The 25459-nt window shown below is 32.9% G+C and overlaps 1 protein-coding gene across 6 annotated transcripts in view; it reads left to right on the forward strand.

Annotated features, from left to right (window-relative positions):
* Positions 1-600: 600 nt before the first annotated feature.
* The window catches only part of LOC119642219 (protein kinase C, brain isozyme), an 89559-nt gene continuing 64700 nt past the window's right edge, over positions 601-25459 (forward strand). For 2 of the 6 annotated variants that reach the window (XM_038041263.1, XM_038041264.1), the window contains exons 1-2: positions 601-2417; positions 15931-16491. In XM_038041263.1, the coding sequence (XP_037897191.1) occupies positions 16280-16491 (212 nt within the window). In that variant the 5' untranslated portion in view covers positions 601-2417; positions 15931-16279. Of the gene's footprint in view, positions 2418-15930; positions 16492-25459 lie in introns of those variants that run through there. The other 4 variants (XM_038041267.1, XM_038041268.1, XM_038041266.1 and 1 more) reach the window with 3 other exon arrangements.

Below are 25459 nucleotides of genomic sequence, written 5' to 3' on the forward strand. Positions count from 1 at the left end.
AATTTATAATAGACATTTTCAAATAACGATTTTTCAACGTGAAGGAGGAAGGTGGGCGAAAAAGTGGTCCGATCCGAACTGGCGTTCGTATTAAATAAGACCAGAAGATTGAGCGCAAAAACACATGGACAAACATTAAACGGACGTACAAGCTTATTATACTAAGCTACCTCAAGTGGTCTGAGCATTACATATGTCCGCACAAATGTACCCTCTGCTTCAATTGTTGCAGGGTATAACAAAAGCAGACAATAGCAGATATAACAATTGTACTTAATTAAAAAATGTCTATAATTTATTAATAAAAAATGTCTCTAAATTCAAGAAAAAAAAATTGATTTCAAGTCTATAAATCAACTCTTGTACACAGTTATTAAAAATGCAAAAAAAAAAAACAATTGCGTGAATAAATTGGTTTTAAATTATTCATTGATTCTGTAATTTATATCTCACTTTTTACGTTGATACTCACGCCATCGCAGGGTAGTACAACTTTATTATTCTCTAAATAAGCATATAACCATAGCTGGGATATATAATAAAATACTAATCTTCAATTCCGATATGGATGCTGTTTGCTTGCACTTACGTAAATTATGCAAACTTGAAATTAAATATTATTTTATAGAAAATATTTTAAAACTTTCCTTTTTTTCAAACTAAATGAGTTTTTCTTAAACGGTGCAAACGGTATCACAGGACTTTGTCGTGCGGCGTAAATAATTGATTGAAAACCAATTTCTTTTAAAGACAACAATGACCACTCCAGTAGAGAACGACTTTTTCGAAATTGTATGAAATTAAAAGAAAAGCGAAAATATTGTAGTATAAGAAACATAAGAAATTCCCAACAGTATCGGAAATACGACCAATGCTCTCAGGAAAGTCAACAAGGCGGGAATATTTTTCTTGAATTAAAAGCGTTTATATTTTTATGCTTTGCTGGACTAATCATTTCGATAAAATGTATATACATATTTTCAAATGTAAATGTTAATCATAATTATGGACGGAGAAGACAGTAGGCGATATTAAGAAATAATGTCCAAAGAACTGCAAAAATGATATGCTTAAAGTTAAACATAAAAATGAACATGTATATCAAAATTTCGGACAGAGAGAATATTGCTATAAAATAGGTAATGTTAAGGAACAACATCCAAAGAACCACAAAAAACAATTCATCGTACAAAGTTTGAAGGAAGAATGAAAAGCTGACAAATTTGCATTGACTGTTTTAGATATCCACCGCCTTTCCGGGGCAATATAAAAGTTGCATCTATGGACTTGTTCTCGAGATTCCAAAATAGTTGTATATTCACATCATTTGAATTAAGTTTTAAGTGAACATCAAGTAGGAATTGCAAGTTGCGTAAGTTTTTCGTTCATTGCAACTAAATTTCGTGCTGTTGTTTTAGACACCAAGGAATATCGACATATTTGTAGATGATGATGGTCTTTCGTCCCACTCTATTTATTTTAAAATTATCCTTAGATAAAATGAAACTGTGGATGACTGTAGGCCGTCGTTTACGTTCAAAGAAGAGAAGGTAATCAAATGAAAATGTTTTAAAGGTTCAAGAGATTGACAACCAAAAAGACATGGCTAGGGCGGTGATAGATGAAAACGATTGAAAGAAAGGAATTGAAAAATTGGTGCAAATAGTTGAGTTTAGAGAACAAATGCGCTGACGCATGAAGATATTTTGCCTATCACACACCCTGTAATGTTTTTTTCAAGTTGATTGTACAAGCCTTAAAAAGCAATTCATGGATAAAATATCACAAGATGTTGACGGAAAAGTTTTGGCGTATTTTACTACCTTCAGGTAATTTTACTTATCAGGTGAAAATGAACAGGTGGCCTTATTAAAACCCTGTCGTGATATATAAGAGGGATAGTTTTAGTACCCTTATTAAGTTAGCTGCGAAGTATGGAGTAAATAAAGCACAGTGGATAAAATGCATTTAAGACAATGCCTTTGGTATGAGTTTCAAATTAGAAGTAATTTATCAATTATTTATGAAAAAAGCTTATCTAATAGATTTGGAAGTAAAGTTGTGCAAATATTCGGACCTGCCAAAGATGATTTGCCAGATTTCGTTCCGGACAATTGCGTTTCAAGGGAGACCGCCTTTCTAACTAACAATTGCAAAAAAACTCAGCATCCATCATTCTACTGCGGAGGAACGTATCAAACACCCTTAAATTCAAATGTTTGGTTTAAAATATGAAAGAAATTTTCCGCCAACTTAATAATGCAAGAAAACTATCAAAATTTTGTTCTCGAAAATTCATCTTTGATTCTATCCAATGCCAAATTGCAGTGAACCCTCCCGATAAGCAAGCTTGTAATTAATTGCATGCAAGGAAAAGTACACTACAGCCGGACACAAGATGCGTTCAAAAAAAAAAGGTAACTTGAAAAATATTTGTTTATGCATCAATATCCACTTTTTTTACAAATGCCACATAACATCATAGCAAGAGAATGGACTTGTCGATGCATTTAACGATAGCTAATAAAAGATATAATTTTTAATCTAAGATTGTATTCAAGAGGCGCGAAATTTAGCAAAGACTCTTTCTAGCATTTAAAGTAGTTAGGTTACAAGTTTTTATATTAAAAGGAAAAAAAGGCCGCCTAGGTGGGCGAATAGGGAAAGGGTCCCGACTAACAATTCAATGGTCATGTGTTCAAATCTTATGTGCGGTCATTAAAGCCGACATCCTTGATGCTTCTGGTACTTGTCTACATTCCAATTTCACTTACAATTAATTTAAATAAAACAAATTTAAAAAAAACCGAAATTGGCAACAATGTGTATTTAAGAGTTGAAAAAAACACTAAGCAAAAGTTGCTACATAAACACACTTGAGGTTTTAAACACACAATCGCAGTTATATTGTTGTTTTAAGACTGTAGTCTTTGAATTTATTTCCCTGGCGAAACTAATTATAATAATAATAATAAAAAAGAAAACAAAATGATAACAGCAGTTGATATGTACAGATTCGACGTTAGCCTACGGGCAATATTTATATTTATGAATATTTCACGTTGATTACACAATTGCAATAAGTTAACGCCTTCTGAAGTGAACATTTGGTTGAAGAAAATAAAAAGTTTACAGACAAAAGTACTAGACTTCAAAAGTTGCACTAAGCTGTGCTTGTGTGTGTGTTCGAAATTATACATTTTCAACCTGTACGCTAAACTCTATATTAAGTAATTGAAGTAAAATGATATGTATAAACACGCAATTTGTAACAGCAATAAAAATTGCAATAAATACCAAAAACCTAAATTAATAACAGAATATATGTATTGTTAAGCACCTAGGCAGATCGACAACTACGCTACAATCATGGAATTTTTTTTTAACAAACAAATATTCCTATATAAAATCTATATGGAAATAATTAAAAAGATTCTTCATTTCAAAATAAATAAAAAAAGAGAAAAAGATAAAAATATAAAAAAATGATAATAATTAAAAAACAAAATATCTTAAAAAAAAAAACAAAATATGTAGTTTTTTTTTTTTAAATACTAATAAATATTCGCAGCAAGTAGCGTTCACATCACTGACATTTCTATAAAAATTTGAACGTGTTTCGATCAAAATTTATTACAAAAATGCTTTTTGGACTAGTTTAAGCTTAATGTCGAATTTATTTCAATTTTCAAGTTTCATTATTAACAAAAATTAACGAAAATGGTATTGAAACACGAGTTGATAGATTGACAAAAATTACCAAAAAAAAAAAAGAAAACAAAAAATTAAATATCATTTATACACGCACACTTACATAAATGGTAAAGTGATTGAAAAATATATTGCATACATCCACACATTAATAAATAACACACAAAAATAAATTGAAAATATATATAAATTTAACGAAAACAAGTTGTAATTAAAAACTCAACATGTATTGAAAGCGACATAAATAATTTTTTTGGAGATAATTTTTTACTTTATTTTTATTTTTCACTTAATCTTAAACATATTAGGTGATTAAAACTAAAGCAAATTCGCTGTGATAAGAGAAACTTTGGATTGAACTCATTTAAAGAATATTTGAGTTTTTCATTGAACTTCTTTTCGTCTCATTTCTTTCGGCAGTTGTCGTAGGCAATTATCTCACCTCGCCAAAAGCTCTAGTTAGAAATACTCTAAAATTCGAAATGGAACAAAAAGTTTTTCCTATTGATCGCGTAGGCTTCCAATTTCTTCTCAAAGATCTTTTTGAATTTTTTGCTTAATCGTTAAATTCATCGAGATCACTACCGCAAGTAGTTGCAATACTGTTGTTCTATTCTCAATTGCTGCGAATTTTATTACAGCACGCTAGATTATTCGAACAATTGCAACAGCCGCTTACCGCTATTCCTAGCGGATTCATGGTGGATTTTGATAAAAAAAAACAAGTAAACACATTGTAATCGATGAAGGCCGACCACTAAATACTACTTCGTCTAATTCAATTATTCGCTCGTTTTGATAATAATCCACGAAAAATTACACATATTTTTTTTATGGACGGGCATACTTTTTATGAAAGCCCGTATACTGCCGAAAACAACGCATGGCGTGATCCAAATTTTGCAAACTTAATTTGCTTCCTCAAACTTACAAACTTATAAAGTTTCCCTGGATGTAAGAACTTGCTTTTCATGATAACTTCTGTATATGTTAGAGTCTAAAGAATAGACCTATTTGATGCACTCTACCGCTAACTTTTTTTGCTAAATCGCTACTATTGATACATGTTCATTACAAATTTTAGGAATTAAATGTTTTTCTAGAGAGCTCACATGAGAAATGTTATATGAAATGTAGTGCAAGAAATGGACCTATGCGGGTCAAATTTGGCCAATTTAATTTTTTCGTCAAATTACTATCACGACCAAATTTTCATCATAAAACGTTAACGTTGTAACGAGTCTTTTTGGGCAGGGTATACTCAGTCAATCCAGGACTCTTTCCAAGAAAATTTATGGTATAAAAATAACTTTGACCTTCGGTTTTGTTCTTACGTTTCTATTTATTTATTTTAAGAGAAGATTACAATGATCCGCGATTTTAAGAGGGGCAGGAGGGAACCAGCGTGGTGACCCGACTCTTCTTAATTGATTCTTATGCGTACCGAATGATTATATTAGTTTGGGGAAAAAGAAATCCATTATTTTTTCGGTAGATGGCTGCACTAATAGATTTCTCGTAAAGTATCGATCAAACAATTTCATACAATTTACATACTGTACATTTCGCAGTAAAAAAAATTCTTTTGCTGTTTTTTGTTTGGTGCATTCAGTTGTGAGTTACAGCGTGTTAAAAATGGAAGTGAACAAAGAGAAAATTCGGTACATTTTACAGTTTTTCTTTGACAAAGGCGAAAATGCAAGCCAGGCGGCTAAAATTGTGAATGGTGTTTATGGTTCCGATACTGTAACACCCAATCATGTGCAATTTTGGTTTCGTAGATTCCGTTCAGGAATTTTTGATGTTAAAGTTGCACCTCGCACAGGTAGGCCGGTCGTCGAAAATGTCGATAAAATCGGAGAAATGATCGAAGTTGACCGGCATGTTAGCAGTCTTAACATCGCCCAGGAGCTAAAAATCGAACATAAAACAGTTTTAAACCATTTACACAAAGCTGGATTCAAAAAGAAGCTAGATGTTTGGGTGCCACACCAATTAACAGAAAGAAACATGATGGATCGAATTTCCATCTGCGAAGCCTTGGCCAAACGGAATGAGATAGACCCATTTCTTAAACGGATGGTGACAGGAGATGAGAAATGGATCACATACGATAACCCTGTGCGAAAACGATCGTGGTCAAAGAGCGGTGAAGCACCTCAAACGGTGGTCAAACCAGGACTAACGGCCAGGAAGGTTTTGCTATGCATTTGGTGGGACTGGAAGGGGATTATTTTTTATGAGTTGCTTCCATATGGCCAAACGCTAAATTCTGATCTCTACTGGCAACAACTGGACCGTTTGAAGATAGCGATGGACCAGAAACGGCCAGAATTGGCCAACAGGAGAGGTGCCGTGTTCCACCAGGACATCGCTAGGCCACACGCATCTACAGTGACTCGCCAGAAACTTCGGGAGCTTGGTTGGGAAGTTTTAATGCATCCGCCCTACAGTCCGGACTTGGCACCAAGCGATTATCATCTTTTTCTTGCATTGCAAAATTTCTTTAATGATAAAAAATTGGAATTTAGGGAGGATTGTGAAAATCGGCTACTAGAGTTTTTTGCAAATAGAGACCAGGACTTCTATGAGAGAGGCATTTTGAACAAATCATACAACAAAACGGTGCATATTTGGCCCAAATCGGACAATCCGAAGCATGTTAAATAATGTCCTGAAGTTCATATAAAAATAATGGATTTCTTTTTCCCCAAGCTAATACTTAATTTTTTCCACGTCCTCTGTATCTCGGGATTCTCTGTAAGGAAAGGAACACGCCGGGGGTGTCGTAGCAACCAACCTTGGCCTATAGGGCGACTCGTCTGTTCCTTCACCTCGCAAGATTTGAGTGTTCTTTGGTTATTCAGGCATGACGACGTAGCCACATCTGTCATCCCCTATCCGTAATGGTTAACAGTCCTAGTATTCATTCAGAGATGACGGCTAAGCTACACCTGTCATTCCCTATCCGTAATGGTCAAAAAAAGCCCTATCAGCAAAAGTTAACTAATTAAGTCCGTGATCACTTTCCTTCGGCTGGTATGACACAATGAAAAGGCTGAGCATGGTGCGACACGCTCTTTTATAGTCGTGATCACCGTCCTTGTTCCGTTACATCTATGTTGTAGGCTATACTCACATACATGTGTATGTGATGATATTCTTATACATCTAATTTGGCGTATGCTATTTTAGGTTTGATCGAGCAGGTTCGCCTGCATCTATGTTACAATGTTATTCTTCCATATCTATCCTTACGTGTGCTAACTTAGGTTTGATCGAACATGTTCGTTCGCAGCTACCAGTGTTTCACTTACGTATATCTTAGCATTAATACTACCTTACGTACCAATTCATATGATCTTATTGCTAGTGTTTGCTTGTATGCCTATCCTTACATTTGTTTTACCGTTACTCGGTATGATTCTGTACAACGCTAACCCAGGTACCTAAAGTTTACGCATATCTTCAAAAGAGGCAAACTGAGATAAGAGACTTCAATTTTCAAGTTAAGAAGAAGTACTTACGAAGACCTTGAAATAAGGGCGCAACTCGCAACTGCAATTAATTTGGCTTTTGAATTACGATAGAAATACCTTTGATCGCTTGGCTCATTCACAAAACATTTCTAATCAAGATGTAAATCTCCCATACATACCGGTAGCCCGAGCTGCTATAGAAAATTGAAGCTCTTGAATGTATCAGCTCTCGCCTACGATCAAGTTTCAAAATAATTTTAATTAATTAAAAATTAAGCTCTGTCACATAAACGAACTACGTTCCCTACATTAGGTACATATTAAATGTATTAATGAATTCCCCTGTTTGTTGATGGAATCATTCATCGTCATTCATTTTGTTGGTAGAATTCAACTTTATCTAAAAAATGATTGTTGTTTAAGTATTCACCGTCATTATCTGTGGTGCTTTGTCACTTACTACACTCATCACTGGTGGATCCTCCCGAGGCAGAAACTTCGTGGCTTCGAAAGCAAATACTCATCGACGCACTTACGCTCATCTTTAAATTTGTAGAATTACTGATCAGCTTAATTGAAATCGTTCTGAAGCAGTGGTGTAAGAAAGAAAGAAGTATGAAAAATATGCAGACCAAGTTGAAGATCATTCCCGAGATTGTTTGGGGACTGACGGACTTGTGTAAATTTCATAGTTTTCAAGGCAGGCATTTTTAGCATGGAATCCCGCAAATCATTTTCTAACTGCTCAAAGCTTCATAGCTTCATCTGCATTTCTTCCCAGTTCAATCCAATTAGAAACAGAAAATAATGCAGTGCTGTAAAGTAATATACGTCTCTCCACCCTTCCATATACACTGAATGGCCTGTTGTAAACACCCGCACTTTATATTTCTGAGAGACCAGTATCCAAGCTATGCATAGTCAATATTTCAAAAAAATTTTTCAGGAAGCAACCAACTCCAATGGACAGGGTTTACACACCTAATAAGTATGACATTGAAAACAACATCTTTTAGCTCTTTTCCCTTTTGCCAATAACTCGCCTGATTTGTACAAGCTTCGGAAATTTTCTACAAACATGACGTCAAAAGATTTACTAACGTAACATCCGGATAATTGAAACAAAATTTTTATATGCTTGCTTAATGGTCATTTTAAAGCCAAAATAATTTCATGTTTATTATTTTTATATTCTTGATTTATAGGATGAAAATAAAAATCGAATTTGGATATAAACGCAAATTGAAAATTTCAATTGCTCCTTTATCGTCCTAAAATTGTTTCTGAAAAATCAAATTTTTTGAGCATTTAAAAGTTTCCCACGCCCACAATTGTCTTTTCATGCCATTCTTTAGACTATTTTGTTTTTATTATTTATTCTTAGCAATTATATCCTCATTCTGGGAAATTTAAAGCAGACTTATTAAGACTAAAGGGTTAAATCGCGTCATTATAAGGAAGACCATTGATAGCTAAGTTGAAAGTAAATATTTCAGTTGAACAATTTCACTCCAGAACAAACAGATTAGGCTTAAGGTAACCTATGACGTTATAACAAAGAATATCAATGAAAATATCAGAAGTAAATAGCAAAACTATAGCGATAAACACGGAATACATTATTTCTCAGCTTTTGGACTATGCAAAGCTTACGAAAATTATAGTCTGCCGCACAGAGATTCGAACCCACGACCAGCGACTTTACAGTCGCGAGATTTATCCCGTCAGTAATATGAAAGCTTATATATAAACCTGATTCTTCTGCGTCCATAAACAATGATAACAATTGGTATGTACACCTCTTAAGGAATCAAGAAGTACGACTTAATGACATTTGAGAAATCATTTAAGCCAGTCAAAAAAAAACTCTTCTTACAAAATGTACACCTAATGTGACCTTGAGTAAAAACTTTTTCAATGTATAAATAATTTGAGTAATAGTGTTAAAAAATTTGCTCTGCTAAGATACAATCTGTATCACTGGATCGTGGATATTTTGTTCAAGAGAAATATACGTCAAAGTTCTTTTATTTACAATTATATTCTTCAACAGTAGGATCATTTACGTTCAATTATGTTCCTTAAATGTATGATTATTCACAATTTATTTTGGCCGTACTTTCAACTTCTATGTTCTTGTCCGACTAAATCTCCCTTCCACAAATATTCTATTCATATACATTTTTACAAGCACGTTACTATACCCAAATTCATAGTTTTTATATTTAATCCCTGTCTGCTTTTCCCGCTAATCGTTTTCACCGACCTGCAGCTGAATACGGTGCCTGCGAATGTGCAATTGGTTTCTATCTGTCTGCTTTTCCGCTAATCGTCGGAATTTAATATTAGGAAAAATTACTTAGCTGGGATTCACAGCATTTGGGATTTTCGTAACAATAACAACAAAAGTAAAGGAGAACTTACGAAATGGGAAAAGCATATTTACGGAATAAGTAATTATTTATACTTCTAGTTACCTATGCAACCGCAGTTAGACGGATACCCAAGCCACGTGTAGTGCTGTTTTGCAGTCATTTTGTTTTTTTTGCTGTTGTTTGCTATGGACAAATTCGTTTCTTTTTTCTCTGCAAAGAATTCAATAATATTGTGCATACTTTTACCGAGAAGCTTTGATATTTATTATGCGCCGAAACTCTATCTTCTATCTGCTTTCACTACAAAACGCTTCAGAGAGAGATTATTGAAATCAGTTTCAATGTGAAACAGTTTGGTGTATCGTTTGCCATTGTCAATGTTACAAGGGTCTTGGCAAAATCAACACGCCTTCGGCGCAGATACAAAAAATTACATGAAAAGGACACAAAATAGACAAACAGTGAAAATTGATTAATTTCCTGGTTGATTTCCGACGCATTTGAAACCCAAACAAATAGAGAAATTAAAATAAATTCGAAAACACACATTAATATAATGCCGTATAAAAAACGTTATATTTAATTAAAAGAATCATAAAACTCGTTCATGTAAGTGTATTTTTGCATTCTCAATAGAGCTAACTTGAACAAACATGCTTTTCAGACGTGTTCTCTTTCAGGAAAATTTTATTTTATAAAAGTAATTTAAAATTGTTCGCTTTGAGTTCAGTTTATCTGCAGCTTACGTCAATCTAAACAATATTATGCTAAATCTTGGGTACCTACATTTATGTTCAGAGGTCTCAACTGCACATTTTTTTGAGTAGTGCGAACGAAATAATGAAAGTAGTAACTTTTATCCTCCATTGACAAGTAAAAAAGAAAATTTAAAATATGTGTTGATGATTTTTTTCCCAAAATGTTAAATTACGCTTGTTGCCAACCTTCTGTGACACTAAACAAAGAAAGTAAAAGAAAAGCAAACAAGAATTTTTTGTTTGGCTGTGTCCGAATTTTGCATGCCCGTAACTTTTTTTTTTCTACGACCAATCACTCAGGATATGTCCTCTATTCGCATAATACGGTACCGGTCAGAAAGAGAAGAGGAAAGAGATAGAAATAGGGCAGTGGTAGCCGCAGCCCAATGTGTGAGTGCCAATCGGTACGTGTTGGGCCTTAACCGATTGAGCACTCACTATAGCTACGATCAAAGAAGTTGCCTCTTTGCCCTTTCCCTTCATAGGATCAGCACATTAGCGTTATGTCTGTTGTACTCTATACGAAATTGACAAAGAGAACCTTTTATTTGAAAACCGAAGTGTCAATGTGCGTAACTGAGGACGTATGCTTTCATAGATTTAGCCCACTTTCAATGCCAAACCGCATACGAAAACATCCAATGTTTTTGTAAAATCTATAGCCGTCTTCGCAACTTTTCTACTAAGAGAATATTTTTCAGAGCTGTCAAAGGGCAAACATGCTTAGACCGTTTAAGAATTTTATACTGACCAAGAATATACATACTTTATAGTGTCCCGGAGTCTGTTTTTGGTGTTGCAAACTTTGTGACGAAAGAGACGCATACCTAACCTTCGGTAATTGGCATCATAAGCACGTGAGATATCTAATGTCTGGTGTCTAGTGTAAATATTCTGCGCCATGCTATAGTTGTTCATACAATAAGTTTTTCAAATAAGGCGTTATGGAGAAGTGATCAACAAAAGTGGTTCGATTGAAGATTTTCTGTAGCGTTCATTATTGTTTCAAAACAAGCCTGTGTGCCAAATTTCAAAATGTGCGGCCTGTACGTTGAGCACAAAAAAACAAGACGGGCAGACGGACATTAGTCAAAATTACTGCTTAAGCCGACCAGTATAAGAAATGGGGATCAAGTTCTTCTGGATGTTGTATACATGCGTACAATCTTAACGTAGCCTTATACCGAAAGTGTTGTTGGATATAAAAATGAAAATATTTAAATGGATCCCATATTGAAATATTTTGAAATTTTTGGCATCTTTTAGATTTTGTTTCTAAAGATCATCAGTTCATCGAAGTCCTGAATATGAAAGCTTTGTTTCTACATTTGCTTTCAATTGTGGCATGCTTGTGAGTTCGATGAAAAAGTGAAGGAAGTACAGACAAGATACGCGCTTTATGCTATGTCTTATATCTGCTTCTGGGTGATAGAAACCAAATAACGCTATTAGTAGATACTTGATAAATAAAAGAAGCGAAGAGCTTAAGCAAATCTTAATCCTCCAATAGAAAGTCTATTTTGTTAATTATGGATTTGTTTATTAATTATGAGTCTCCAATTAGTTTGACACAAATTATGTATATGACGTCTAAGGCTAGTATACCGAGCGAGTACCATGCAAAAGGTGAGCCAGGAGCAAAAAAAACCTAGCCAAAGCGCGCTATGAGTTCCTTCCGCCAGGTCAAGCTGTTAGCAAGGAATATTATTGCAGTGTTTTGAAGGTAGGATAAAAGGCGGTTAACTTGATTTGGAAGAATAAATAGGTTTAAAAAAGAAGAAATTTGATTGGTCATACTTTTTGACCATAGTCTGAGGTTCATATACTTATCTTAAACATTTATATGGTTTGTAATCAGGTTATATAATATTATATAATTGATCCTTTTGTCTATCTAAAAATATTTCAAATTAGTAGTTGATTTTCATCATAAAATTGGGATTAAAATAGTTCTATTTGAAAATTCAGTTTTTGAAAATAAAACCGAGATACACACGTACGTAAAGGTTGCTTTACGACATGCATACAGTTGAAGATATAATATAACTAAAAGCTTCGAACGGATAGGCAAAAAACACTATATTCGCATCCTACGATTATGATTAAAAAAAAAGAAAAATAATGTGTAAGCAGAAGAAATATGTAAAATAAGTACGAGTAACGTGTTGCTTGTTAGAAAGGCAATCCAACAGCTAACAAAGTTTTCAAAAAAAAAAAAAACAAGAAAAGAGAATTAAAATTAAGTCAGCAGGAGGAAAAACTATGAAGAATACCATTTAAAAAACAAAATTCAAATATACCATAATAACCCTCAGAAAAATCCAAAAAGTCAAAAATAGAGTAAGTAGAAACTGTTAGAAACAGTATAAATAAAAAAGAGAACAAAAGCTTTTCTACCCTTAACTCTTCACGGCGATAAAGAAACTTAAATTGCTATAGAGAGAAAAACGAGACACAGAGAAATCGAGAGAGGGAGAGATAGAAAATAGTTGGTAGTTAAACGAAACTCACCATTACACTGCTTCTATTGACTCTATGGGACTGAGGAAAATTTTCACAACAACGTTACGGATTGTGGAGCTAAACGGACGTGCAATAGGAACGTTCATAACGCAAATAAAACGTGAATGTTTAGAACATATACATATATATTGTATATATATATATTTGTAAAAATATATATAAATAAATTTAAAAAAGTAATAAACCCCAGAAAAATGCAAAAAAAGCAACAAAAACATTATATAAAAATCAATCAATTTGTAGAAATTTGTGAAGACATGTAAAAATCTCGTCAATCGAGGAAAATAAATAAACTATATTGGAATTTAAAATTATTTAATTCATATAAAAGTATTTACATACAATGAGATATTAAGATATTTACATACAATGAGAAATTAATTTTATTTAATTTTTTTCAATTTTCAATATACACATTTACATAACAAGAGAAAAATAAAATTAAGAAAAGATTTGTGTGCGGTTTAAAGAAAAAAAAAGCAAAGACAAAATACAAAGAAACCTTTTCTGTGTTAAGAGAAAAACATGCAATGTTTGCAGTCAGGCATATATATAATCAACTTTGATGGTTATAAAACTGTTGCATTTACCTTTTGTTGTTACGTTTTGTCATTCTAGAGAGAAAACAACATGCAAATAGAGTACTTCGTGACTATTGCAGAAAAAAGAAAAAAAACCAACCCTTCGCCGACTATCTACGTATATGAAATCTTTTTTCATACCTTCCCATATACACTTATGCAAATGAATGTGCGACAAATAGTTTGTTTTTATAAACGCATAGACTTTACCGCTTTAATCGCTTATGTAATTACCTACATAAATGATTGTATTTGTGGCGCCATTATATCAATTAAAGTATGCTTTGGCTTTCTCTCTACCCCGCTTTTCCTTCTTTTCCGACCCTTTTTGTGTTCACTTCTATTGTACACTTACCATTTTCAAATGTTCTTTCTTTTTTATTTTTATTTAATTGCCGCAAGTTCTCCATGTAGCATACACATTCCACGTATCGCGCCAATCAGGTATATCCCACTAAATGAAGACGTCTGTTATAGTACGCGTCTGTGTGTGTTTTCCTATATATATGTATATAGATATATGTATATAAATATGTATCACACTTTAACGCTTATTGCACAGTTATTGATGGCTTCTTTAAATCAAATAAAATACTTGGTTAAAAGACACTGAATCAATACATATTCATATATACATATATATATATATGTATATAAACATATCTATATGTGCAAGCATATGCATTTATGTGTGTTTTTTATGGGCGTATATGCACTTGCATAAATGTGTGAAAATTGTTCAACTGGTCGTATTAGCGCTAAAATTTACAAATTGATTTTTAAAAGCGTGTAATGACCGTGAAAAATTGTGATTAAAACAGAAATAAAATTCAATAAGTTTTTCATAAAAAAAAAAGAAACGGTTATTTCTATAAAAGACAATTATTTTAAGAACAGCTTTAACCCAAATATAGATTAAATTAGATCAATTAACTTGAAATCTAAAACGTTGTTCAGTGATTGCTCTTACAAAGTGGCTTGCATTTTAAATCTTTTCTTGTCTAGATATATGGTATACTTTTTTTTTATTATTAATGGAGAACATTTTATAAAATTTCTCTTCAAAGGCATTAAAGTTCTTTTTTTATAATTGAGTTGTTTTCGCTGTCCACAGCAAAATGGTTTATATTGCTCCTTGGTTTTGAGGGTCTGATCATGAAATGTGAGCAAAAGGAGTAATATTTGAAAATAGCACCCAATAAGCAACACCATGGCTCTTCTTTTCATTTTTTTTACTATCTTTTTAGCGCCATTTCATTCGTTAGCTACAATCGACGTACAAGTAACGTTGATCCAATTGAAAACAAACTTCCTAACTTGTGCACGTTACTGAAGCATGTGCTGTTTTTTATCTCGGATTTTATATCAAGTACTGTTGCAAAAGATATTCTTAAAAAACAAGGCACAATTCTCACGCTCCTGTGAAAAAAACTTTTATTGTAAATGGTTATACTTCGATCCCCTATTTCATCTACTGGTTTACGTTAAAGTCTTTCTCTCTTCCAAAATCTAAAACTTAGTACAGAAACTGACGATTTATTAACAAAATTTTAATTCATTTTCAGAGAAAGAAATACAATTTCCGCCAATAAGAAGTGTAATTTTCACTAATACCAAAGAATTATATTCGTCTTTCTCTTGAAGATTACTCAATTAATAAACAACATAATAAATCACTAAGTTAATATCCATCTTGTAATAGTAATTTTTCCAAAAATATTTAACCTATCCTCTGAAACCAACACCAATTAGCTGTTGTGTTGCAGATGCTGCATTATACGTCCGTTATTTCAGAGGTTATCCGCTAAACTGAGTAAAGTTTCCTCAAGAAATCAACTTCATTATCGAAACCTTAATTGCCAAATAGACTTCCATTTTTCGAAGCCTTTTTGGACGAAAATTATATTATTAATTATTTATTATATTACCATCCTGAAGATATAAATTTTTAGATTAAAGGGCCACGAATGCCAACAGCTAAGGCTCTTCTATGATTTTATTTACGAAAAAGGAAAAAAAACAAGTAAAAACATAATAGACAGCCACGGCAGCCCATTAATTAACCAACACTATTTATTAGATACAACTATTCTAGCAAAAATTTTCAAAATAACACATTATATGAGAAGTGGTGAAGAAGTGGTTCGATCCGAAGCATTCTCAATACCGTTCGTTTCTGCGTCAAAATAAGTCAATAAGGCTTACCAAATTTAAAAAAAAAAACTCATTTAACGCTGATTAACTCTTACGGAAATAATTAACATAATTAATTTTTTAATCTTAAAGTGAGTTGCGTTAATATTTTCAACTTTTATTTCAAAACCAAAAAAAATGGTTTCTGTGTCCTTCGAAAACTACGACAACTATACAAATCACTTTCAATCAAATGTAAACTGTGGATTAACTATAAAATATAAGAAAGTGACCTGTTTTTGTAAATTATAAAATCGCTCAGCACAAAGATTAAATGTAAAAAAAATCTAAACATTTTCTTTTTTTTTAGGTCGTGGATATATTTTGAAAGGATCCCTCAATACATTAAAAAAATATATTTATTATCAAAAACAAAACTTAATAAAATAAATTTGAATTAGATGCGGGTAATGATCTATTAAACTCAATACACCATACGCAAAACTACACTTATATAAACAAAATCAATAAATAAATACAAAAAGAATAAATAATAATAATATAAATAAACATATTCAAAAAAGCAAATACACATAAAGTAACAAAAACTATAAATTATATTTCGAAACTACAATAACAATCGTCACTAACAGTTACCAGTAACATCGGCGGCTGAGTTATTTGTTCTTTTGAGCGTCAAACTATATTACAGCAACACAATGTCTGAATCAGCAAACAATGATAACAACGGCGATGCAAATAATCAAGGAAATCAGGCGGCCGACGAAGCCGTCGGTGAAAATAAAATGAAATCACGGCTCCGCAAAGGAGCCTTAAAGAAGAAGAATGTCTTTAATGTTAAAGATCATTGCTTCATACCGCGTTTCTTTAAGCAGCCAACGTTCTGTTCACATTGTAAGGATTTTATATGGTAAGTAAATGAAAACTGAAATTGACAATAAATAAAACAGAAAGCAGAAGAAGAAAACGAAAATCAATAGTAAGCGTACTCTGAATTGACGCTATTTACTCAAAGTACAAACAGACTTTTGCATCATTGCCTCAGGTGAAGATTACTAGTTAAACTATTTTACTAGACGATTGCAACATCGGGGTTTAAAAAATCTACAAGCAATTTTCCGGTTACCTTTTAGGGCTTCTTTCAATTTCTTTTCTTTATTTTTCTATTTCTATTAAAAATGCTAAAGCGGCTACCCATCACGCAGAGATGAATAACAAACACGGTTTTACGTTTTCATTAATTGGATATTTTTGTTTTAACGCATTACGGCGTCTTCATCACTTGTAAATTTCAAGAACAAGACTTTTTTAAAAGGGTTGCTTTTTTTAATAATAGATATTTTTATATGTCTGTTTATTCATTTCGTCGTTCACAGCAAATGCGTTTGCGATCAATTGATGCTGCTTGTCTTGGCTATGAGGGACTTTATTGCCTTAATATATTTTCACCCCCAGAGTGGGCCACAAAACTTCTTCACATTTTTCCTTTTTACGCTGGAAGGCATTGATATGCAATAGAGCAACTTGCTAATGGTTTCTTTCATCTCTTTGTCAACTAGTTTTGTGAAATTTTATTCTATTATTATTATTATTAATTTCGCCAGAGAAATAAATTCTAAGACTAAACTCTTAAAGCACTAGCATCTAGATGCTATCGCCTTTTATTAAAAACTCTACCGCACTTGAGATTCGAACCCACGACCATTCAATTTTTACTTACACAGATAAATAAATTTAATTTATACTTATTCTATTACAACAACGTTTCTTTTATGCCGGCCGTCAGGATTTTAAATTTATGTACGCAATATAAATATATGTTTAACATAGTCTGTGCAAAGTTGCTTATTAGGAGCTACTAATTTCATGCCACGTGTACCCGTTTTCGATACACGCATGTACAAATTTAATAATTTGAAACTCACAATGAGAGGGAATATAAGTTTTTCGTAATTGTAAATATTCAACAAAAAATTGCCTCCCATGTACAGTTATCAGTACAATGCTTCTAATGCTGCAATGCGGCGTAACTAAATGAGATTTTTAGACGAAAAACTTCAATTCTTTTACGCTGTAGAGCTTTTTAAAATCATCGAGTCGCTTATCTTAAAAGAGCTTTAAAAGGACTTGACCATTAAGGATATACGTTAAATATATACAAATTTTTAAAAGTGACGGATAAAAGTAGTAGCCGAAAAATAGGTAACAAAATACATTAATAGTAGTTTTCGCCGTCTATAATAGAGAGGTCAACATTATTTTAAAAAAGGAACTAAAATTTACCAAGCCCATGTAACAACTTCAAATACCTCGTAACTTTAATATCAACCAATGGAAGATTATTTTACTTATTGCCTCAAAAGACAAAAAGACTAAATATTAATATGAGTTCGTGAGAGAATTTAGTCATTTCAATGAATTGGCTTCTTTTGGTTTCTTAATGTTAGAATTTTCGAGCACTTATTCCGACTATTTGTAGGCATCGTACAAAGGCTCTTAAGAGAATTAAAACATATAAGCAGACGAAGCAATAATGCGGTCAAGTTAAATGCGCGCTTTATTATATATGATCAATGACGCAGCGGATGTAGCCTGCATTCTTCAAACGGTGATGGGAATAGAGAAAGAGATAGAAAGTCGTCGGCCAATTGGTAACTGTTACGCCTTTATCAAGTAAACATTAACCTTATCTACGAACAAGTACACTCAACCCGCCCAGAGATTTGAACTCGTGACTTCTATCCATTCGGCAAGAGCAAAAGTAATGAATGTTAAAAACGCAATTTTGGGCTTTCCAAGATCAGTGGCTATACACACTGAATAACTTAATAATATTAAATGAAAAACTGTTATTTTATGTAGAGAAATGTCAAAATTATCGAATTTAACCATTTGTATGGATACTTCACATTACTTTATCATTTTCACTGATAGATGCCCCTGATAAAAATACATGCAAGCACCTATTAGATAAATAAATGTGAGAACGAAGCGAACAAAACATGAAAGTATAGCAAATAGCTATGGGGTAAAATTCTTGCAAACCCTGTTAGTTTGTGTAATAACAACTTGGCTTCAATTAAAAGCCCGAAAATGTTTTCTCTACAGAAGAAATCTCATGTGTTGGACAAAAGTCTTTGGCATTTGTCTACACCAACACATTCGTTTAAAAGTTTGATATTTAAGATTTGTTCTAAGGCAAACGTGTCTTCTTCTTTTTTATTCTATCCTTCATTCACCCATAGTTTTTTTTGTGACAAAGATATAAATACAAAATAGTCTATTCCATGGTCAAGGTTAATTACGTAGCTGAAGGATATTCTCATTCTTCGCTGTGCGTATATTATTCATTTCTACTACACTTTATTATGTATATTTAAAAGAAAATATATAGAGAGATTTTCAAAAAAAATCTACCTTTGCCATTGTTAATACATATGGTTAAATGTTTTCCTCTTTACTCTAGCATATACACAAATCCAGCTGACATACCTTTATGTATGTATTTTTTCGCACATAGACGAGGAAGTAGTTATATTAACGTACATCGTTTAAAGCACTTGTTAACTTGATTCAGATGCAAACGTAAAAATAATTTCGAAAAAATTATACAAAAAATTCTATTTTGAATTCTCTTACCTTTTATCCTCGTCGCTCGAATGCTGTTATGCTTTGAATAAAAACATTGTCGTTGTTTAGGGAAACAAAACATAGCGCTTTTACATGCGAATAGGAAGGAAGGAAATCTATGCCACGCTTTGAAATCTTGCATACCCTGGAAATGTGTACGTATTTGTATTAAAATATATCTTGAACGTTTGTAACATTATTTTGCCCTTTAATTGTAAAATATTTTCTTAATTCATACCTAATACGAGGAGATTCTACCGCTCAAATAATTTTTGCGAATCGCTCTATTCAAAGGCGAGAACTAAGAATGAAAATTAGATAAACCCTTTTTTTATGTTTTTATATATGGAATACAGCTAGCTCGGTGCCTGGCTTCATAAAACGCTGCCCGAAAGAATTGTAGGATCCGCATATCGTGAAAAGACCTGCACTAGAGATCTACACATCCTGTCGTAAGCAACCGTAATTACTGCCATAAGAAAACAGATTACTGGTAGTAGCTTTAACATCACTGGAAAAGCATAGGTTCATTATAGACATCAGATTTTACGAATGGTGCTATAGATACACCAGCCCAGTTGAATACAATTATCTTCAATGTTCTGTCTAGCGTCTTTCGACTCATCGAACTTTGCAACGTAGATCAAGACATGAATTCTTTAAGTCGTTTAGCGTTGCATGTGAAAATTCGAACGACGATTATAATCTTATCTTCATGTCGGACTCTATACAAATCGTAAAAATACCCTCCACGGTATTTGGGCACAGCTGAAGTCATAACTTAACAAACTTATGAGGCTAATTAAGTCGTGTGTCATAGTTAACTGACAAGGTGTTGAATTAAGTGGACCGTAAACTTAGTTTTGATTTTCCCTCGTTTTTCTTTTATAATAGGGTATCTCCGTCCAGGGCCGCCACTCACTGTAATCAAGCGCTATCGCCTAAAAATGATAAAGAAAAAAATAAATCATCCTCTCCCCCTGGCTGTTCGAATATGACATCTTAATATTAAGAATTGCTGCTCTCATTGTCTTTTCCGTATTTATTACGCATTTTTTAGGAAGAAACTGAAATTTTAGTGCATTGCTAATTACTTGCCAAGAAAAAACAACAGCCAACGAATAACCAACATGTTCGTTTGTAAAAGCGTATATAAGCACATTTTAAACTTTGGCTACTTCTACAAGTATCAGCCATCAGCCAGCATTAGTGCACAAACTCAGATACGCTATCAAATATAAAACATAAGTGAGTGAGTGTATAGATAGAAAAAGTGAGAAAAGCATGGATGCATCCATGCACTATGTATCCTTTCCGCACATACTATCACTTTTGACCTTCCGGCGTTGCAGTGCTTTTAATATTGAAAACTACTGCATATATATATATATATTTTACATATCAATAGTCTAAGCAGACACGCAAGCATCTATCATGAAAAGCAAACTGCATTTTGAATGGCATTAGTTGCAGGTTAACTACCATTATTGTGGTTTAGCTGAAAAAGAATATAACAAAAAAAGAAAATGACAAAAAGAACGAAAAAATCTATATTCAGCCTAGGGCGAATCTTAAACACCATCTACTAAAAAGGTGTATTAGTTTGTTTAACCTCATTTTATATATATTTAAAAATCTGCATATTTTCTAAACGGTCCATCAGCACCTGCGCTAACGCCACGTTAGGCATGGAAAAATAATTAATAACCAGAAGTCATTGAAAATCTTTCTTCAGCTTTGAACACCAAGTTGATCAGTAGATAGTTAAATTTTAAAATTTGGAAAGTTTAATTTTAAAAATAACAAACAGACGACCTTACAATGAATTGCAACTTCCATTGCAAGAAAAATTATTGTACACTGACGGATCTTTAGGGTGTTAGGTAAGCAGAGACAAAGTGCTTATCAAATTTTACATAGTTTTGCATTGTTTGCATTTTATGTGGCAGGAGACAGTCAGATATGCACGAAAAACATATTACTAGTATATGAATATACCCTTTCAATGATGAATTTACTAAAGCACTTTTAACTTATATAACTTTTCCATTATTTTGTTTTATTTTCTTTACGCCACATTCTACACCCCGCAAAACAAATGTATACAGAGAACATGTTCAAATATTCAGTAATATTTTAGTTTAATTAGTTTAATTTTATCTTCACTTTAGTCAGTAAAGAACGTATTTTAGCTTTGGGTTAAATTTTTTGTGGCAATAATCATCGACATCACTATTATTAAATAAATTTTATAACTTAATGCTCATCCGTCGAGGATGTAAGGACGTCGAGAACTCTTCAGTAAATTTATTTGTTTGATAAAATATGTACAAAAGTATAGAATAGAAGATTCAGACCGCAGATTTCTGAACATACAGATAAGAGACCGCCACTAAACACCCTACATCACCTTAAAAATTTCCAGTAACTTCTTTCGAAAATGACACCCTATATGGGAAGTGATCGCAAAGGTAGCCTAATTCGAGCCATTTTGGATACGTTCTTGGGCCAAAACATCTCAGCTCATCACAGTTCGTCTCAATATATTCCAAAAATGTAGGGCCTGTTGGTTAAACACAAGAAAAAAGACGGACAGATGGATAGGCAAGCTTAAATCGGTTCAGAATGTGATTATGAATCGATCGAAATACCTCAATCTGTAGGTTGCGAAGAAAAATATATGGGTATACAGCGTTCTGACAGACGGACAGAGCAGCTTAGCTAAGATAATAAAAGGCGGGTTTATATTAACTCATTCTAGTTGCCGCATATATCCGTACAAGCTCGTTATACCCTTGTACCATAAGCGGTGTAGGCTATAAAAACTTGAAAAAAGGCAAGAGTTTTATCCATCTACGAGCAAATTTGTTTGTTTGTTATTAGAACGAACATCTTCTATGGGTCGAAAAAGAGAGGATATGAATAATTTCCATTAGTTGGTTGATACTGTAAAACGTAGGTACCCCAACCACACAACCCAAAAAAAGGTAAAAGCTTTTCATTAAAAATCGCTAAAGCTTAGTACCTAAGAATGTGAAGTTTACAACGGACTAGAACCTTATGAAAATCTACAAAAATTAAAGTTATTTAAAACAAGAAACTCCTAACTTACATGCTAGATAAGGGTCTCGACTAACAACTCAATGGTCGTGGGTTAAAATATCAAATGCGTTATAGTTTTCAATAAGAACGATAATCTTAGATGCTAGTGCTTTAGTCTCAGAATTTATTTTTTTGTCCAACTGATTGAGTTCAAGTAGAATGGAATAAAGTCGAAAAGACGATATTCAAACTGAGTAGCTTAGCATAGTACGGTAGAGCTTATTATAACTAACTAGGACTCACCCCAGTCGCAATGGAGGAAATAGATTATAATAGAATAGGAAAGCATAGTACAATCAAACCATTAATAGACACAAGTGGAATAGCATAGCATATTATAATACATATAATCAAAGTCGAAAAGGTGAGACTGGAACAAAATCAAATAAAGTCGATTAAAAAACGACGACCACGAGTAGAAAGCATTTCATAGTAGTATTTACTGAAGTCGATTAAGATCAACTAAGGCAAAATACAAGAAAATCATACCGAATAGAACGAATTTAAATACGGAAAGGAACAGCATAGCAGAACTAATTGGCAGCGATTAAGATCGATTCGTATCGCTTACAAACAAATAGAGAAAAATAGAATCGAATAAAAAAGCTTAAAATGTAGTAGCTTCAAATTTCATAACAAATATATTATTATCTTTTTATACCCACCACAATAAGATGGAGATATTCTCATATTGCTTTTTCTGTGTCTGGGTGGTGTGTGTTGTTGGCACTCTTCTGGTCCCAGAAATGAAGACAACGGCTTCAAAATTGGTAGAAATATTGAAAGTTTCTGCATGCAGGTTGCCTTTGCAAATGGGCCGAATTGGTTTGAGCAGAATCGCGCAGTGGAGCATAAACTGAACGCAACTCAGTTTTGTTAACAAATATTTTTGAATATATCCTCGTTGTTCGAAAATTATTAAAAGTAGAAGGCTGAAATTTTTCACATTTATTCTAAGAAACACTCTACCCTTTAGGTCCAAAAATGGCGCCAATCGGCGGCTATGCCCGCACAGTTATGAGTAATTAAATTTTATTTTTCGCCCCTTTGAAGTTTTGTACTTCTTTATAATAAGGGAAAGAAGACAGAATGTTTAAAACTATTTCGTACACTCCTCAAATGAAGGCCTAAAAATGGGTTAACTCTAAAAGGAATATTGTAGACATCGCGACTTGGCGGATTAATTTTTTCTAAATTATATCAGCATTATGGCCATCAAATAAAAGAACTTGGAGAGTAGACTGCGAAAAGCATAGCGGTGGGTATGCAACATTCGGGCACTGCCGAATATTTTTTCCTTACATGGTTTTTTTTTTCGTTTTGTAATTACACAAACTTTTGCAATAAGTCTACATAGTTTTTTATTTAGCAAAATAAAAACAATAAAAATTTTATATAAAGGCACGCTATATATTTTGTAATCTATAATAAACGCTGCAATTATAACTGCTATAGTCGTTCTTTTTTTCTTGAAACATTTCGCCAACATGTTCAGACATCACAGTTAACTTTTAATAGTTTTGCGGAAAACCGAAGACAAAAGCAAATACATTGAACCCTTTTTTGAAATGTCTGTAAAACTTACTATGCATAATCCATTAAAGGTTAATGACATGAAGTTCGCTTAAGACGAAAATTCTAGATAATTGGTGTTTCTTTCTTGCTTTTTTTTTGCCTTACCATTGCATGTTATTTGACATATATTTGCATACTTGTTACATAGTTTAGCTCTTACTGATACTAGTTTTGCTATTAAATAGGAGACTCATAAGAAAAGGCGTATTTGGTAAAGTTGGATTTCCCGATTTCACTGCAAGTGAAACATCTCATTGGCTGTTCTTTAGACATTAAAAATTTTGCGCGCTTTTGCACTTTTGCCGTGTGGTAGAAAAAATGGACAAACATATTCTCAAATATTTGCGTTGATTGCAGTTTACCTTTTTTGGTTTTCGAAAGCATAATTTTGTTGGAGCAATTTCAGAAAAACTTGCCTTAAGTGTACATTTATAGTAAAAATTATATTTTGCTCATATTTAATGCATAAATTAAGGTTTAACTCTTTCGATAAAATGTAATTGTTCGATTTGACTGAAAATTGACCTGTGAGGGTAACTTATAAACTTAATGCATAAGCAAATAACAAGATAGATAGGAAAGGAGTCAATATTTCTCTTAATCTAAACCTTGAATGTCAATGTTTGATATATAAACCTTTCCAATGTTTTTTGTTAATTGCATAAAAATTTTTCTATTTAATGCATTTAATTATGTTTAAATTTTTCAATATGGAAGATGCCATCAGCAAACTGACAGATAAATCGAAAGATTAAATTTCATAATCATCAGAATTTAACTTTAGTGAAAATTACATATCCGTTTGGGAAATTGTAATCCGGTCACTCCGTAATGAATATATACTACTATAATATTTATCTAAAGCACTTTTATCAGAAAATTTAAAGATTATTGTTAAGGTTTCTTATTATTTTTATGCCCATCACCGAAGGATTATTCAAAGCTTTTGCAAAGCTCAGAATTAGAGAAGCCACAACCCAGCGTATAAATGCTAGACGGCCAAATTCTAAATCCGTTCGTCTGTGCGTATGTCTATCTGTCCATGTGTGGTGTCTGTTATAAACATTCTAATGGTCCTTAAAATATAGCTAATGTCTTTAAATTTAACGGACACATTGCAAGTGCACCGCATTACGTTAAGAAAGTACACCTCCGTTTTTTAAAATGAATAAAAGGTGGGTTTTTTCTGATTACTCATAAACTGTAGCAAATAAATCTACATCACCATATTCTATGGGCGATGGTGAAGGACCTGCACAAAAATGGGAAAAATTGATCACGCCTACCTAATGTTAAAGTGTGATAAAATTTAGTTTTCTTTAATATCTTCACAACGCACGTCATATCAATATTAGGCCGCCCTCAAATTTGGGATGCATCTAAGCACCATTTTTCCGTCTGCCCAACTATGCAGTACCTGTGGTAGACATTCTCCTCTTTAGCGAAAATGAATAAATTAATGCTTAAAAGATTGCAAAAAAAATTTTGAAGTGACTTGAACTTTCGCAAGGACACGCCTCCAACGCTCACACGCCTATACGACAAAAACTGTGAACACCTTTGCTTTCCGT

Source organism: Glossina fuscipes, unplaced genomic scaffold, assembly GCF_014805625.2.
Source record: "Glossina fuscipes isolate IAEA_lab_2018 unplaced genomic scaffold, Yale_Gfus_2 221, whole genome shotgun sequence".
NCBI lineage: Eukaryota > Metazoa > Arthropoda > Insecta > Diptera > Glossinidae > Glossina > Glossina fuscipes.